General features: G+C 41.2%; 1 protein-coding gene across 1 annotated transcript in view; it reads right to left on the minus strand.

Annotated features, from left to right (window-relative positions):
* Vinc (vinculin) overlaps positions 1 to 19,493 on the minus strand; it is a 319,106-nt gene that overhangs the window by 124,293 nt on the left and 175,320 nt on the right. The window contains exons 7-11 of the mRNA XM_071664595.1: positions 17,142 to 17,330; positions 16,574 to 16,792; positions 12,187 to 12,323; positions 9,758 to 9,888; positions 1,464 to 1,615 (exon numbers count right to left, since the gene is read on the minus strand). Coding sequence (XP_071520696.1) covers positions 1,464 to 1,615; positions 9,758 to 9,888; positions 12,187 to 12,323; positions 16,574 to 16,792; positions 17,142 to 17,330 — 828 coding nt within the window. The remainder of the gene's footprint in view (positions 1 to 1,463; positions 1,616 to 9,757; positions 9,889 to 12,186; positions 12,324 to 16,573; positions 16,793 to 17,141; positions 17,331 to 19,493) is intronic.

A 19,493-nucleotide genomic window follows, 5' to 3' on the forward strand; every position in this document is an offset into this window, starting at 1 on the left:
AGAGTGAGTGCTCAAATTACAGAGGTATAAGTTTGTTGAGTATTCCTGGCAAATTATATGGGAGGGTATTGATTGAGAGGGTGAAGGCATGTACAGAGCATCAGATTGGGGAAGAGCAGTGTGGTTTCAGAAGTGGTAGAGGATGTGTGGATCAGGTGTTTGCTTTAAAGAATGTATGTGAGAAATACTTAGAAAAGCAAATGGATTTGTATGTAGCATTTATGGATCTGGAGAGGGCATATGATAGAGTTGATAGAGATGCTCTGTGGAAGGTATTAAGAATATATGGTGTGGGAGGCAAGTTGTTAGAAGCAGTGAAAAGTTTTTATCGAGGATGTAAGGCATGTGTACGTGTAGGAAGAGAGGAAAGTGATTGGTTCTCAGTGAATGTAGGTTTGCGGCAGGGGTGTGTGATGTCTCCATGGTTGTTTAATTTGTTTATGGATGGGGTTGTTAGGGAGGTGAATGCAAGAGTTTTGGAAAGAGGGGCAAGTATGAAGTCTGTTGGGGATGAGAAAGCTTGGGAAGTGAGTCAGTTGTTGTTTGCTGATGATACAGCGCTGGTGGCTGATTCATGTGAGAAAGTGCAGAAGCTGGTGACTGAGTTTGGTAAAGTGTGTGAAAGAAGAAAGTTAAGAGTAAATGTGAATAAGAGCAAGGTTATTAGGTACAGTAGGGTTGAGGGTCAATTCAATTGGGAGATGAGTTTGAATGGAGAAAAACTGGAGGAAGTGAAATGTTTTAGATATCTGGGAGTGGATCTGGCAGCGGATGGAACCATGGAAGCGGAAGTGGATCATAGGGTGGGGGAGGGGGCGAAAATTCTGGGAGCCTTGAAGAATGTGTGGAAGTCGAGAACATTGTCTCGGAAAGCAAAAATGGGTATGTTTGAAGGAATAGTGGTTCCAACAATGTTGTACGGTTGCGAGGCGTGGACTATGGATAGAGTTGTGCGCAGGAGGATGGATGTGCTGGAAATGAGATGTTTGAGGACAATGTGTGGTGTGAGGTGGTTTGATCGAGTAAGTAACGTAAGGGTAAGAGAGATGTGTGGAAATAAAAAGAGCGTGGTTGAGAGAGCAGAAGAGGGTGTTTTGAAATGGTTTGGTCACATGGAGAGAATGAGTGAGGAAAGATTGACCAAGAGGATATATGTGTCGGAGGTGGAGGGAACGAGGAGAAGAGGGAGACCAAATTGGAGGTGGAAAGATGGAGTGAAAAAGATTTTGTGTGATCGGGGCCTGAACATGCAGGAGGGTGAAAGGAGGGCAAAGAATAGAGTGAATTGGAGCAATGTGGTATACCGGGGTTGACGTGCTGTCAGTGGATTGAATCAAGGCATGTGTATGGGGGTGGGTTGGGCCATTTCTTTCGTCTGTTTCCTTGCGCTACCTCGCAAACGCGGGAGACAGCGACAAAGCAAAAAAAAAAAAAAAAAAAAAAATTTGTTACTTCATACATACCTGTCCAGCAGATGATAGCAGAGCTTCTGTTAATTTTTTGTTGCCACCTGAACTACCAGCAGCTACCATAAGGGCTGTTTTTGCAGCTCTGTTGCTGAAATTTGCAAGGTTGGATGCCCGATTATCAAAAGCTTGTTCCCGGCCTGGGGTACCTAAAAAGAAAAATATGTAGTGAATCTTTTAGGAGTGTTTTTTTTATTCATTTTACAAAAGTCTTGTATCATGCAGAGGACTGACTAGTTTTTCTACTTCATTAATTCATCTCTGAACATCTGTTGAAATATTAACTTTCTAACAATTTTCAAGACAGGGTATAGTATAAGGAATCTAGAAGACTATATGGAACCATATGTCTCACTCTTTATCCCTGGGGATAGGGGAAAAGGAATACTTCCCACATAAGCTCTGCGTGTTGTAGAAGGCGACTAAAAGGGGCAGGAGCAGGGGGCTGGAAACCCTTTTCTCCAGTTTTACTTTTCCAAAAGAAGGAACAGAGAAGGGAGCCAAAAGAGGAGTTTTCCCTCTATAGCTCCTCCCCTCCTTGTATTTTTTTAACTTTCTAAAATGGGAAACAGAAGAAGGAGTCACGCGGGGAGTGCTCATCCTCCTCGAAGGCTCAGACTGGGGTGTCTAAATGTGTGTGGATGTAACCAAGATGTGAAAAAAGGAGAGATAGGTAGTATGTTTGAGGAAAGGAACCTGGATGTTTTGGCTCTGAGTGAAACGAAGCTCAAGGGTAAAGGGGAAGAGTGGTTTGGGAATGTCTTGGGAGTAAAGTCAGGGGTTAGTGAGAGGACAAGAGCAAGGGAAGGAGTAGCAGTACTCCTGAAACAGGAGTTGTGGGAGTAAGTGATAGAATGTAAGAAAGCAAATTCTCGATTAATATGGGTAAAACTGAAAGTTGATGGAGAGAGATGGGTGATTATTGGTGCATATGCACCTGGGCATGAGAAGAAAGGTCATGAGAGGCAAGTGTTTTGGGAGCAGCTGAATGAGTGTGTTAGTGGTTTTGATGCACGAGACCGGGTTATAGTGATGGGTGATTTGAATGCAAAGGTGAGTAATGTGGCAGTTGAGGGAATAATTGGTATACATGGGGTGTTCAGTGTTGTAGATGGAAATGGTGAAGAGCTTGTAGATTTATGTGCTGAAAAAGGACTGGTGATTGGGAATACCTGGTTTAAAAAGCGAGATATACATAAGTATACATATGTAAGTAGGAGAGATGGCCAGAGAGCGTTATTGAATTACGTGTTAATTGACAGGCGCGCGAAAGAGAGACTTTTGGATGTTAATGTGCTGAGAGGTGCAACTGGAGGGATGTCTGATCATTATCTTGTGGGCTAAGGTGAAGATTCGTATGGGTTTTCAGAAAAGAAGAATGAATGTTGGGGTGAAGAGGGTGGTGAGAGTAAGTGAGCTTGGGAAGGAGACTTGTGTGAGGAAGTACCAGGAGAGACTGAGTACGGAATGGAAAAAGGTGAGAACAATGGAAGTAAGGGGAGTGGGGGAGGAATGGGATGTATTTAGGGAATCAGTGATGGATTGCGCAAAAGATGCTTGTGGCATGAGAAGAGTGGGAGGTGGGTTGATTAGATGGGATGAAGAAGTAAGATTATCAGTGAAAGAGAAGAGAGAGGCATTTGGACGATTTTTGCAGGGAAAAAATGCAATTGAGTGGGAGATGTATAAAAGAAAGAGACAGGAGATCAAGAGAAAGGTGCAAGAGGTGAAAAAGAGGGCAAATGAGAGTTGGGGTGAGAGAGTATCATTAAATTTTAGGGAGAATAAAAAGATGATCTGAGAGGAGGTAAATAAAGTGCGTAAGACAAGGGAGCAAATGGGAACTTCAGTGAAGGGCGCAAATGGGGAGGTGATAACAAGTAGTGGTGATATGAGAAGGAGATGGAGTGAGTATTTTGAAGGTTTGTTGAATGTGTTTGATGACAGAGTGGCAGATATAGGGTGTTTTGGTCAAGGTGGTGTGCAAAGTGAGAGGGTTAGGGAAAATGATTTGGTAAACAGAGAAGAGGTAGTAAAAGCTTTGCGGAAGATGAAAGCCGGCAAGGCAGCAGGTTTGGATGGTATTGCAGTGGAATTTATTAAAAAAAGGGGGTGACTGTATTATTGACTGGTTGGTAAGGTTATTTAATGTATGTATGACTCATGGTGAGGTGCCTGAGGATTGGCGGAATGCGTGCATAGTGCCATTGTACAAAGGCAAAGGGGATAAGAGTGAGTGCTCAAATTACAGAGGTATAAGTTTGTTGAGTATTCCTGGTAAATTATATGGGAGGGCATTGATTGAGAGGGTGAAGGCTTGTACAGAGCATCAGATTGGGGAAGAGCAGTGTGGTTTCAGAAGTGGTAGAGGATGTGTGGATCAGGTGTTTGCTTTGAAGAATGTATGTGAGAAATACTTAGAAAAGCAAATGGATTTGTATGTAGCATTTGTGGATCTGGAGAAGGCATATGATAGAGTTGATAGAGATGCTTTTTGGAAGGTATTAAGAATATATGGTGTGGGAGGCAAGTTGTTAGAAGGCATTGAAAAGTTTTTATCGAGGATGTAAGGCATGTGTACATGTAGGAAGAGAGGAAAGTGATTGGTTTTCAGTGAATGTAGGTTTGCGGCAGGGGTGTGTGATGTCTCCATGGTTGTTTAATTTGTTTATGGAGGGGGTTGTTTGGGAGGTGAATGCAAGAGTTTTGGAAAGAGGGGCAAGTATGAAGTCTGTTGGGGATGAGAGAGCTTGGGAAGTGAGTCAGTTGTTGTTCGCTGATGATACAGCACTGGTGGCTGATTCATGTGAGAAACTGCAGAAGCTGGTGACTGAATTTGGTAAAGTGTGTGAAAGAAGAAAGTTAAGAGTAAATGTGAATAAGAGCAAGGTTATTAGGTACAGTAGGGTTGAGGGTCAAGTCAATTGGGAGGTGAGTTTGAATGGAGAAAAACTGGAGGAAGTAAAGTATTTTAGATATCTGGGAGTGGATCTGGCAGCGGATGGAACCATGGAAGCGGAAGTAGATCATAGGGTGGGGGAGGGTGCGAAAATTCTGGAAGCCTTGAAGAATGTGTGGAAGTCGAGAACTTTATCTCGGAAAGCAAAAATGGGTATGTTTGAAGGAATAGTGGTTCCAACAATGTTGTATGGTTGCGAGGCGTGGGCTATGGATAGAGTTGTGCACAGGAGGATGGATGTGCTGGAAATGAGGTGTTTGAGGACAATGTGTGGTGTGAGGTGGTTTGATCGAGTAAGTAACGTAAGGGTAAGAGAGATGTGTGGAAATAAAAAGAGCGTGGTTGAGAGAGCAGAAGAGGGTGTTTTGAAATGGTTTGGGCACATGGAGAGAATGAGTGAGGAAAGATTGACCAAGAGGATATATGTGTCAGAGGTGGAGGGAACGAGGAGAAGTGGGAGACCAAATTGGAGGTGGAAAGATGGAGTGAAAAAGATTTTGTGTGATCGGGGCCTGAACATGCAGGAGGGTGAAAGGAGGGCAAGGAATAGAGTGAATTGGATCGATGTGGTATACCGGGGTTGACGTGCTGTCAGTGGATTGAATCAGGGCATGTGAAGCGTCTGGGGTAAACCATGGAAAGCTGTGTAGGTATGTATATTTGCGTGTGTGGACGTATGTATATACATGTGTATGGGGGTGGGTTGGGCCATTTCTTTCGTCTGTTTCTTTGCGCTACCTCGCAAACGCGGGAGACAGCGGGAAAAAAAAAAAAAAAAAAGCTCAGTCATCTGCGATGGAACACTACTCGCTAGTGCAGGAAATGTAAAATATGTATGAAAAAATGTATCACTCTGAGAAATAAAATATACTCCAGCAAGATCAAAGTAGATTCCATTCAGAACTGTTATGAGTGATACACAGGCATGCTTTATAAAATGCTTAGAAAAGGATTACTTGAGCACAGGTGAACCTGATACCTACTGCATATCAACTATGATCTCTTTGTCTCACCTTTTTGATACTTCATAATGAAAGAAAACACTTACATGTATATACTTTAAAACTATTTGGTCACATGTTTTAGTAAAATGCTTCATTCAACTGCCTATCTGTTTATCTATATCTCTGATGCCTGTTCCCTTTGGGAACTCACTCATAATTGTTGGACTTCTGTGCTTTTTCTTAGCCTTTAGTGCCTCACCCTTATCAAGCCACTGGCAGAAGGCAACTCTAGCCCACTATTTTCAGAGGCTTCTACCTAGTGTTCTTTCCAACTACTTGTAACTAATGTGTCTACCTAATGTTCCTGCCCAAGGTTCCACCCTACTACTTCTACCTAATGCTCCTACCTACTATTTCTAACAAATGTTTCTAGCTAATACTTCTGTTTAATGTTCCTACCTTACTTCCATCTATTCATGTTGGCTAAGACGGCAAAGGCAGCTGAGGCCCAAATCAAGGCCATTTATTAAAGCCCCCCCCCCCCCCCTCTCCATATATTCATATTTTATCTATATTATTCTATTTCATTTATTTATACTTTGTCACTGTCTCCCGCATTAGCAAGGTAGCGCAAGGAAACAGACAAAAGAATGGCCCCACCCACCCACGTACACATGTATATACGTACACGTCCACACACGCACATATACATACCTATACGTTGCAATGTATACATATATATACATACACAGACGTATACATATATACACATATACATAATTCATACTTGCCGCCTTTATTCACTTCTGTCGCTACCCCGCCACACATGAAATGACACCCCCTTCCCCCCGCACATGCACAAGGTAGCACTAGGAAAAGACAACAAAGGCCACATTCGTTCACACTTCATCTCTAGCTGTCATGTATAATGAACTGAAGCCACAGCTCCCTTTCCACATCCAGGCCCCACAAAACTTTCCATGGTTTACCCCAGACACTTCACATGCCCTGGTTCAATCCATTGATAGCACGTCCACCCCAGTATACCACATAATTCCAATTCACTCTATTCCTCGCACGCCTTTCACCCTCCTGCATGTTCAGGCCCCGATCACCCAAAATCTTTTTCACTCCATTCTTCCACCTAAAATTTGGTCACCCACTTCTCGTTCCCTCTTTGTCAATCTTTCCTCATTCATTCTCTCCATGAGACCAAACCATTTCAATACACCCTCTTCTGCTCTCTTAACCACACTCTTTTTATTACCACACATCTTTCTTACCCTTTCATTACTTACTCGATCAAACCACTTCACACCACATACTGTCCTCAAACATCTTAAGTCCCACACATCCACCCTCCTCCGCACAACCCATCTACAGCCCACACCTTGCAACCATATAACATTGTTGGAACCACTATTCCTTCAAACATACCCATTTTTGCTTTCCGAGATAATGTTCTCGACTTCCACACATTCTTCAATGCTCCCAGCACTTTTGCCTCTTCTCCCACCCTGTGACCCACTTCCACTTCCATGGTTCCATCCGCTGCCAAATCCACTCCCAGATATCTAAAACACTTCACTTCCTCCAGTTTTTCTCCATTCAAACTTACCTCCCAATTGACATGTCACTCAACCCTATTGTACCTAATAACCTTGCTCTTATTCACATTTACTCTCAGCTTTTTTCTTTCACACACACTTTACTAAACTCAGTCACCAGCTTCTGCAGTTTCTCACCCAAATCAGCCACCAGCACTGTATCATCAGCGAACAACAACTGACTCACATCCCAAGCTCTCTCATCCACAACAGACTGCATACTTGCCCCTCTTTCCAAAACTCTTGCATTCACCTCCCTAACAACCCCATCCATAAAAAATTAAACAACCATGGAGATATCACGCACCCCTGCCGCAAACCAACATTCACTGAGAACCAATCACTTTCCTCTCTTCCTTCACGTACACATGCTTTACATACTCGATAAAACTCTTCACTGCTTCTAACAACTTGCCTTCCACACCATATATTCTTAATACCTTCCACAGAGAATCTCTATCAACTCTATCATATGCCTTCTCCAGATCCATAAATGCTACATACAAATTCATTTGCTTTTCTAAGTATTTCTCACATTCGTCAAAGCAAACACCTGATCCACACATCCTCTACCACTTCTGAAACCACACTGCTCTTCCCCAATATGATGCTCTGTACATGCCTTCACCCTCTCAATCAATACCCTCCCATATAATTTACCAGGAATACTCAACAAACTTATACCTCTGTAATTTGAGCACTCACTTTTGTTCCCTTTGCCTTTGTACAATGGCACTACGGAAGCATTCCGCCAATCCTCAGGCACCTCACCATGAGTCATACATACATTAAATAACCTTACCCACCAGTCAACAATATAGTCACCCCCTTTTCTAATAAATTCCACTGCAATACCATCCAAACCCACTGCCTTGCCGGCTTCCGTCTTCTGCAAAGCTTTTACTACCTCTTCTCTGTTTACCAAATTATTCTCCCTAACCCTCTCACTTTGCACACCACCTCGACCAAAACACCCTATATCTGCCACTCTATCATCAAACACATTCTACAAACCTTCAAAATACTTACTCCATCTCCTTCTCACATCACCACTACTTGCTATCACCTCCCCATTAGCCCCCTTCACTGATGTTCCCATTTGTTCCCTAGTCTTACACACTTTATTTACCTCCTTCCAAAACATCCTTTTATTCTAAAATCTAATGATACTCTCTCACCCCAACTCTCATTTGCCCTCTTTTTCACCTCTTGCGCCTTTCTCTTGACCTCCTGCCTCTTTCTTTTATGCATCTCCCACTCATTTGCATTATTTCCCTGCAAAAATCGTCCAAATGCCTCTCTCTTCTTTTTAACTAATAATCTTACTTCTTCATCCCACCACTCACTACCCTTTCTAATCTGCCCACCTCCCACGCTTCTCAAGCCACAAACATCTTTTGCGTAAGCCATCACTGCTTCCCTAAATACATCCCATTCCTCCCCCACTCCCGTTACCTCCTTTGTTCTCACCTTTTTCCATTCTGTATTCAGTCTCTCCTGGTACTTCCTCACACAAGTCTCCTTCCTAAGCTCACTTACTCTCACCACTCTCTTCACCCTAACATTCTCTCTTCTTTTCTGAAAACCTCTACAAATCTTCACCTTCGCCTCCACAAGATAATGATCAGACATCCCTCCAGTTGCACCTCTCAGCACATTAACATCCAAAAGTCTCTCTTTCGCGTGCCTATCAATTAAGACGTAATCCAATAACGCTCTCTGGCCATCTCTCCTACTTACATACGTATACTTATGTATATCTCTCTTTTTAAACCAGGTATTTCCAATCACCAGTCCTTTTTCAGCACATAATCTACAAGCTCTTCACCATTTCCATCTACAACACTGAACACCCCATGTACACCGATTATTCCCTCAACTGCCACATTACTCACCTTTGCATTCAAATCACCCATCATTAAAACCTGGTCTCGTGCATCAAAACTACTAACACACTCACTCAGCTGCTCCCAAAACAGTTGCCTCTGATGATCTTTCTTCTCATGCCCAAGTGCATATGCACCAATAATCACCCATCTCTCTCCATCAACTTTCAGTTTTATCCATATCAATCTAGAGTTTACTTTCTTACACTCTATCACATACTCCCACCACTCCTGTTTCAGGAGTAGTGTTATGCCTTCCCTTGCTCTTGTCCTCTCACTGACCCCTGACTTTACTCCCAAGACATTCTCAAACCACTCTTCCCCTTTATCCTTGAGCTTCGTTTCACTCAGAGCCAAAACATCCAGGTTCCTTTCCTCAAACATACTACCTATCTCCTTTTTCTCATCTTGGTTACATCCACACACATTTAGACACCCCAATCTGAGCCTTTGAGGAGGATGAGCATTCCCAGCATGACTCCTTCTTCTGTTTCCCCTTTTAGAAAGTTAAAATACAAGGAGGGGAGGGTTTCTAGCCCCCCACTCCCGTCCCCTTTAGTCACCTTCTACAACACGTGAGGAATGCGTGGGAAGTATCTGGATGTAACCACATGAAAAAGAAAATACAGTAAAACATCAAGCGAGTGCAAAGAAAGAGTGGATTAGCTATGAATTGTCCTCAACTTATCAGAAGCTGTCAATTAAGTACTCACAAATCTTTCTCTGTGCATGGGAGTATAATAAAAATTACTGCCTACCAGGTACAGCTGCAAAATCACAAGAAACCATTCTCTCTTCATATCCCAAATCTTTCTATTAAGAATATACCAGTACATAACAACTTTTACTAAGTAGTTGATATAATTTCATATAATCAACCAGCAATACTGCTTACCTTCTAGTGCAAGAACAGCATCTGTAAACTGTTTGAGGGGTGTGGTAATGTCGACAAAGTCCTCTACCACCCGGTCTACAACAGCAGTCTGAATCTTATCCTTTAGCTCTTGCAGTTTAGATGAGAGGGCTCTGGAACACAAAATCAAAATCAGTTAAGATAATCTAAAGGAAGAAGCAATCTGTGTAAGCATAGTACAAATTAACATTTCAGCTTTCCAATACAAAATAGACCAATACAATCATTTGTGATATGGCCCCAGTATTTCCTTACAAGCAGGCCAAAGTCCATTCACACTTGGGTCAAAAAAGATGTATCTAATAAAATCAAAAACTTTAAGGACAAATGCTTGGTTGCTGCTCACTCTGGACCTCAAACCAATGACCTGTTCACATATCACTAATGCATAATATTCACATGATTTTCCATCTCAGGTGAAGAGTCTTAGCTTGTTTGGGAAGATTAAAACACATAAATGCTCTGTGGAAGGTATTAAGAATATATGGTGTGGGAGGAAAGTTGTTAGAAGCAGTGAAAAGTTTTTATCGAGGATGTAAGGCATGTGTACGTGTAGGAAGAGAGGAAAGTGATTGTTTCTCAGTGAATGTAGGTTTGTGGCAGGGGTGTGTGATGTCTCCATGGTTGTTTAATTTGTTTATGGATTGGGTTGTTAGGGAGGTAAATGCAAGAGTTTTGGAAAGAGGGGCAAGTATGAAGTCTGTTGGGGATGAGAGAGCTTGGGAAGTGAGTCAGTTGTTGTTCGCTGATGATACAGCGCTGGTGGCTGATTCATGTGAGAAACTGCAGAAGCTGGTGACTGAGTTTGGAAAAGTGCGTGGAAGAAGAAAGTTAAGAGTAAATGTGAATAAGAGCAAGGTTATTAGGTACAGTAGGGTTGAGGGTCAAGTCAATTGGGAGGTGAGTTTGAATGGCGAAAAACTGGAGGAAGTGAAGTGTTTTAGATATCTGGGAGTGGATCTGGCAGCGGATGGAACCATGGAAGCGGAAGTGGATCATAGGGTGGGGGAGGGGGCGAAAATCCTGGGGGCCTTGAAGAATGTGTGGAAGTCGAGAACATTATCTCGGAAAGCAAAAATGGGTATGTTTGAAGGAATAGTGGTTCCAACAATGCTGTATGGTTGCGAGGCGTGGGCTATGGATAGAGTTGTGCGCAGGAGGATGGATGTGCTGGAAATGAGATGTTTGAGGACAATGTGTGGTGTGAGGTGGTTTGATCGAGTGAGTAACGTAAGGGTAAGAGAGATGTGTGGAAATAAAAAGAGCGTGGTTGAGAGAGCAGAAGAGGGTGTTTTGAAGTGGTTTGGGCACATGGAGAGGATGAGTGAGGAAAGATTGACCAAGAGGATATATGTGTCGGAGGTGGAGGGAACAAGGAGAAGAGGGAGACCAAATTGGAGGTGGAAAGATGGAGTGAAAAAGATTTTGTGTGATCGGGGCCTGAACATGCAGGAGGGTGAAAGGAGGGCAAGGAATAGAGTGAATTGGAGCGATGTGGTATACCGGGGTTGACGTGCTGTCAGTGGATTGAAGCAGGGCATGTGAAGCGTCTGGGGTAAACCATGGAAAGCTGTGTAGGTATGTATATTTGCGTGTGTGGACGTATGTATATACATGTGTATGGAGGGGGTTGGGCCATTTCTTTCGTCTGTTTCCTTGCGCTACCTCGCAAACGCGGGAGACAGCGACAAAGTATAATAAAAAAATATAATAAAATGACACTCCATTAATTATACCTCTCAAGGAAATGGACCTATCCTTTGGTATAAGAATACCCTCGTCACTCATTCTTTCTGTATGTCCAAACCATTTCAGCTCTCTCAACTATATTCTTCTTATCATCACACCTCTCTGTAACCCCATCATTACTTACTTAACTCTCCTCACACCGTATATTGTACTCCCTTGTTATTTCTGTGTAATTGCCCTTGAAGTGGCAGCCAGCAAGGATTCAGGATCTAGTCATGTGAGTAGTGGTGCTTGTGGTATGAAAAAAAGGTGAAGTACACCTATGCAGAAATTTTTAAAGAAAGGTAAGTCAGTGCACAACCTCTGTGACTTTTGTGGTGTTGGTCTACATGATCACTACACATCTGCTACTATTCTAGTAAGTGTGACAATCCACTGAAATCATTTTCATCAATTTTGTTAAGTCAAATCTAATGTGTAACTTGAAGTGAGCATTTACCAGTATAATACAGCAGTAATATTATTCACAACTTACATAAATCAAATTCTGGGAAACCAAAATCTAAGGTCTAAGATATAATTAATTCAATAAGCTATCATGTCACATAATAACTGCTTGGTTCTATGGTTCCCAAACTGTAGTCATTTTGGTGAAAATAGCAGTACAAGTAATTATTAGAAAATTCAGTGGATACATAACAGTATAATAAATCAATGATTACCTAGCAACTTCCTGGGCCTGTGGAGTGTCACCTTGACCACGTCTACACATTTCAGACAGTTGCTGAGAAAGACTATCAACTTCCTCACAAAGAGCCAAGATTCCTGTTTGTGCTGGTCCTGTTAGTCCTGATGCTACCTGTTGTGATGAGTAAAAAATAAATTCAGAGGAGACTTTAAAAGATATGAAAATGGCATTTTCCTTAAAATGCAAGTAATCAAAATTTTCGTAGTCTTCTCATTTCCAAAACTATAATGTACATAAATTAATAAAGTAAGAAACATATTTCCATCTTAGCAACAAGCTATTTGATCCTACCAATTTTCAGTGCTGTAAGTCTAGCAACTTTTTCTGTTTTCATTTTACATATCTTTTGCAAAAGACTTTTAAAACTACTTATACAAATATTGCTTTACTGATTTATATTCATTATGACAACATATTCCATAACTGTGATAACAACATGTTTCATGTTCATGTTACTAGAAAGTAATATAAGCAAACTCAACTTCTTTTTTATACTAACTGAATTCTTTGAAAAAGGCATACTTTTCTTAAAAGCACAAGTGGAGAAAATGGGCAGTCACATTTTCATTCCAGTATTATCATGGTAAAAGTCTTTTCCAAATACTCAAAATTAAGCAAAGAATATCTGTTTACGAAATTATTGTAAAATGTCCCAAATGGAATACCACAAGTGAAAGCTGAGGTAAGACTGGGCTCATCAATAAAAGATTTATCATACCAAAATTTTGTTCAGATACTAAAAAACATCTCTCCTGTGCAGCTATGTATCAAACTTTTGGAAAAAGAAGGTTTTTCAAGCTATCCTCAAGACAGAGCCAACCCACTTACAATTTTGCATGATCTTAACTATGACTGTTACAAGAAAACACCCGAGATCTCTACATTAGGGTAGAGAGATGGCTTGCCAGAGAACTACATAAAGAGAAAGCAAGTAAGACAATTTGCTTGATCTATATCTCTGATGCCTGTTCTCTCCTGGAACTCCCATCAAAGGGTGGCATCAGGAAAAGTCTCTACATATCCCTGTCCTTACATGCCTCCCTCGCATTCACCATTATATGCATTCTTCCACTATTTCTCTCCCTCCAGTATTCCTCCACCCTATTTGCCCATGTCACAGGTAATCTTCCACTCGCATCAACACCTTTAATTGTACATAAACTCTCCTTGTACACTCCCAGCCTTGCATTCGTTCCACATGCCCAAACACCTCAAAGTATTATGTTTCACCCATTCTACCACTCCACAATCCACTCCCTTTACATTCCCTGCCATGCCACATCTCTCATACACCCTTTCATTTCTTTCTTCATCTTGTCACACCACATGCTCTTCTCATATAGTTCATTTCCACAGCCTGGATTCTTGACCTTTGTGACTCAATCCATGTCCATGTTTTGACTGCACAGGTCAGAGCTGGGAGGACTATGCAGTCCCTTAATCCACTCATCAATCCTATACTTACACCTATACCCTTCATTACTCTATTAAGGGACCCAGTGACTCTTCTACCTTGTACTACTCTCTCCCTTATCTCTCCTTCCATATCACCAAACTAACCCAAGACAGCTCCTAGATACTCAACTCTCTCACTTCTGGTCTTTTTCCCTCCATATCCACAGAAAAATTTACTTTTACTTGCATTTACCTTCAATTGCCTATGCTTACCCACATCATAAATCACACTTATAACCTTCTGCATCTCCTCTTCAATCTCAGCTGACAACACAGTATCATCTACAAACAGGTTTGCCACTAGCCATCATATCTCATCGCCACACTCCTTCTCTGCATCCATTTTCCATAGTTTTGCATTCATCTCTCTTATCACTCTGTCTATATATATAGCTAAAAAAAGCCACAGTGACATCACACAGCCCTACCTCACACCTACATGTATCCCAAAACTTTCACTCGGCTCTCTATCCACTCTTGCACATGCATTTGCTCCTTTATAGAAGGCTTTTACACCATCCAACAGTTGTCCTCCTATAACATATATCCTAAACACATCCCACAAAGCATTCCACTCGACTGTCATATGCTTTCTCCAGATCCATAAAAGCTGCATAAAACTTCTTACCTTTGGCTAAATACATTTCCATGGTCATCTCTCCTACAAAAGTCTGATTTACACATCCCCTACCTTTCCTAAAACTCCCATGCTCTTCACTTATTCTGTTTTCAGTCCCTTCCATCACTCTGTCAACTGACATTCTTGCATACGCTTTTCCTGGTATACTCAACAGACTTATTCCCGTATAACTGCTACATACATCCTTAGCACCTTTTCTTTTGAATAAAGGAACGATAATAGCTTTCACCCAATCCTCAGGCACAACCTTCTGTTTTCGTACTTTCTCCTCCATATTTCAGCTGTAATCCCATCCACTCCAGGTGACTTTCCTACCTTCAGCCTCATTATTGCTCTTCCTACTGCCTATTTGCTATAGGACCTTGCACTAGTATCCTCTTCCTTCCATCCTCCATACCAATGCATGTAACAACTGCTGCCTCCCCTTCTCCTACATTCATCAGTTCTTCAAAATACTCTTTCCATCTTCTTTTCGCTTCCTCGATTTGATTCAGTGACTCCCATCCTTACTTCTCACATCAACATATCCACTCTTAAAGCCACCTCTTTTCTTTTTCACCTCCTTCCAGTATAGTGTCTTATTATCCCAAAGCTTTCCACTTAACTTCCAAAATCTTCACCAACTCTGCTTTCCTCTTTCAACTTCTTAGCATTCCACTTACACATTTTGTATTCTTCCCTCCTCCTTTGCTGAACTTCCACTGGTACATTCCTATTGAGCAATCTACCATATGCCTTTTTCTTCTCTTCCACAGCATTTCTAATCTCTTGTCCACTATGCACTGCCCTTTTTATTCCTGTATCTAACAATCTTGTATCCAACTACTGATTCTACAACCTTTAATGATATTTCCCTAAACATTTTAACACCTCATTCACACATGACTGCATTCCTACATTCACTGCACTTCCATCTAAGCTTTCGCTTACCTTCCTTTCACACAACTCCCTGCATTTTTTCTGATTCATCTTCTCACTTGCCAACAATTTTACCTCTCCATTCTTCCTTACACAATAACTCCATTTCTCCCTGATCCTCATCCCCACAAGAACCACAAAATGGTCATTCATAGTTTCCTAAGAATCCTCTCATGACTCTAGCATCTAGCACAGCCCTTCTGAATCTTTCATCCACTGGCACATAGTCAATCAAAGCCTTTTGCTCTTCTCTTCCAACATTCCACATCCATGTATATCTGTGGATCATCTTGTGCTGAAAAAAAGTGTTTGCATGGAATAAAGCCCTCTCAGCACAAATATCCACCAGATAATTACCATTTATCATTTACTCCAGGCACTCCTCATTTACCAACTATCTCACCAATTTCATCACATCCCACTTTTGCACTCATATTACCCAATGTGACCACATTTCTCTCATTCTCAAAACTGCTTATACAGTCACTCAAATTTCTCCAGAAAAGCTTCATTTCATCCTTTCCTCATACAGTCATCATATTCAAAGGTGCATATACCCATGCATAGTTCACAATCCCAATCTTTCCTCTCACCCATACTATTCTTGATCCATTCCATCCATGCTCTGTAACACCCTCCCACACTCTTGGTGATATTACCACACCTCCTTCCATGCCCTCCCATAACTTGCATTCATCATTTCCACTTTCACTCCACACACCCTGCCCAAGGATATGAGTTTCCCCAATCCTTAGCACATCCATGCTAAAACTTTTAAATGTCTTCAGTCTCCCTCCTTTTACTCTCACCAGTCATCCCATTCACATTCAGCACCATTGCCCTCAGTTACTCGTCTATTTTAACCCTTAGCATAACTTGTAAACTCAAGTGCCACTACTTAGCCTTTTGTGCCTCACACATAACAGGTCACTGACAGAAGGCAACTCCAGTTCAGTGTTTCCAGAGGCAGTGAGGCTATCAAAAAACAAAAAGTGACAGCACACCTCAGGTGTTTGTCCAAACTTAAAAGTATTGCCCTGATGTAATTGGGCAATGTTTACCCCTTGAATTCCACCCCTAAGGGGTGTAATAACAAGATAACTGCGAGAAGGTGGGGTGAGACTTGGATACTCTAGTAAACTAGAGTATCCCTTAGAGGTGCTGAAACTTAATAACTTTTTCCAATTCTAAGCTTCTTTACTTTCCACAGTAGCAGCACCTCCTATCTCATTGGTTACGATACTGCCACTGCTTGAAATCATACTTTTCCTGTACAGCTAGTAATCAACTGCTTGAAAAGCTGTGCAATATGGTTATTTCTACAAACAACATATCAAAGGAACTTTACCTTTTTACCCTCCTCCACAATTAGGGCAATAGCCTGTTGCCCGAGCCCTTTGTCATCCAGAGAAGGGTTGTTGAGCCAGCGTTGTGCCTGTTCCAGTCGTCCAGCAACTGTGTGGGCAGGCTGCTGTACACCACTTCTCTCTACATTGCTCACTGCTCGGGAGATAGCTCCACTCAATTCATTCAGCTTTTCACCAATGCTTCTTGCCAAGCTCTGACCCTGTAAATCAAAAGTTACATAATATTACAAGTTATTAGGATGAGCATATGAAATATGAAATCTTAATAAGTTATCAAATCATGATCATAGGTGAAAGTTCAAAACTCTCCACTGTAATGGCAACAGTAAATGTTTCAAGTTAAAAGAAATACCAGAATATATACATAATTCCATGTGATTTCATTCTAATTCTATTTCTTAAAGGATAAAACTTTTTACATACCATTTACTACCACAATCATATTGTTCCTGTTTACGTATACCATCTATACATTCATTCTTCTTAGACTCAGTAGCACAAAACTTCAAGTCAAATGTAACATACAGCAAATCAATATCAGGAACAGACCTGTGGTGTGGCTCCTTTGCCATCCTGTCTTAGCTCACACAATGCATCAGTCATTGATGAAATATCTCCTGAGAGCTTCCTTATGGCATCACGATCTGGTGGTAATGATCTATCTGCCACCTTCCCAGCTTGTGACAGAATTTGACGAAGGGACTTTTCTCCAATGCCACCACGTAAAGCAGTTGGGTCCTGTTGAAACGGAAATCTTCAATTAATTCTTATAATGGGTTCATAAAGCATATATATATAAAATTCTAACAAAATGCAAAATGTGAATCAATGTCTGTACAAAAGTGTGGATTGTGGATTCATATACATAACTTCTCTAACAGAATATATAGCAGATCATTTCATTTACAGCATTAACATATTTTCACAAAAATGCTTTTACAAATGAGGTTAGCAGGAATGCACATGAAAAGTTTTCAGCCGTACACAACAAAGAATTATAATTTGCAAAAATGATTTCCTCTAGTACTCAAGTAGACAAATGGAGAAAAAGAAAACCAGAAGACAGTTTTAATATGCATTACCATGAGATATCAATAAACATGCCAATGTTTAGGTGACAAAGATACAATTAAAGACAGAATTTGGAAAGACAAAATTTCTAAGCCAACAAGAGAGAGAAAAGATACAGGACTAGAGGGAAGCCACACAGAAAAATTGAAGATGTGAGTTTGCAACATGAGATATCAGTAAAGGTGTCAAAAACACATGGAGAGACAGAATAAGTAGAAAATTAATAGAAATGTTTAGTCTGTGTAAAAACAAAGATAGGAGAGATACATGTGAGGACTAGAAGTAAGTCAGAGAAACAAACTGATAGTCTGAGTAGATCAGCTGCTTCTGTTATGTACCTTTCTGTGATTTCAGTGTCTGTAAAGCATGCTCAACATATTCATCAAACATATGATCAGTCATTATTTCTGTTTTTCATGCTGAACATCAACTTGTACTGGTTCATTAGCATTTGGCATATATTCTTAAGGCTGCTTTTATGTTTTTCTTTTACTTTCAAATCCCTAATCTTAAAATCTTTATTCTGTTTTATTCATATAAGGTATGCAGGAAGCTGATATCCACAGCATCAGTATTTCTTTTCCACTCTGCCTTCATCTTTTTCCACTTATCTATGTTCTTTTTCCTCTTAATGACTATTACTGCAAACTTATGGCGAAACAAGCTGGTTGCTAGCTGAGGCAGGCTGACTGTTATCACTTGTCTGCCAACCCTATAAAACATGGGAAATTTTTGAGCCATAAGAGTGTATATGTTGATATCTATACATATGTATATGTGAGTGTATGGGCATTTATCTATATATGTGTGTATATGAGTGGATGGGCCATTCTTCATCTCTCACCTGGCGCTACCTTGCTGACACGGGAAATGGCAATCAAGTTAAATAATAATAGCAACGATAATTATATTTATTCTTATTATACTTTGTCCTTGTCTCCCGCATCAGCGACGTAGTGCAAGGAAACAGACAAAAGAATGGCCCAACCCACCCACATACACATGTATATACATACATGTCCACACACGCACATATACATACCTATACATTTCAACATATACATACCCCACAAAACTTTCCATGGTTTACCCCAGACACTTCACATGCCCTGGTTCAATCCACTGACAGCACGTCGAGCCCGGTATACAACATCGTTCCAATTCACTCTATTCCTTGCACCTTTCACCCTCCTGCATGTTCTGGCCCCGATCGCTCAAAATCTTTTTCACCCCATCTTTCCACCTACAATTTGGTTTCACACTTCTCCTCGTTCCCTCCACCTCTTGACACATATATCCTCTTTGTCAATCTTTCCTCACTCAATCTCTACATGTGGCCAAACCATTTCAAAACACCCTCTTCTTCTGCTCTCTCAACCACACTCTTTTTATTACCACACATCTGTCTAGCCCTTTCATTACTTACTCGATCAAACCACCTCACACCACATATTGTCCTCAAACATCTCATTTCCAACATATCCACCCTCCTTCGCACAACCCTATCTATAGCCCACGCCTCGCAACCATATAACATTGTTGGAACCACTATTCCTTCAAACACACCCATTTTTGCTTTCCGAGATAATGTTCTTGCCTTCCACACATTTCTCAACGCTCCCAGAACTTTCGCCCCCTCCCCCACCCTGTGATTCACTTCCACTTCTATGGTTCCATCCGCTGTCAAATCCACTCCCAGATACCTAAAACACTTCACTTCCTCCCGTTTTTCTCCATTCAAACTTACCTCCCAACTGACTTGTCCCTCAACCCTACATATTTACTCTCAGCTTTCTTCTTTCACACACTTTACCAAACTCAGCCATGATG

This window comes from Panulirus ornatus, chromosome 9 (genome assembly GCF_036320965.1).
Source record: "Panulirus ornatus isolate Po-2019 chromosome 9, ASM3632096v1, whole genome shotgun sequence".
In the NCBI taxonomy this organism is placed as follows: Eukaryota; Metazoa; Arthropoda; class Malacostraca; order Decapoda; family Palinuridae; genus Panulirus; species Panulirus ornatus.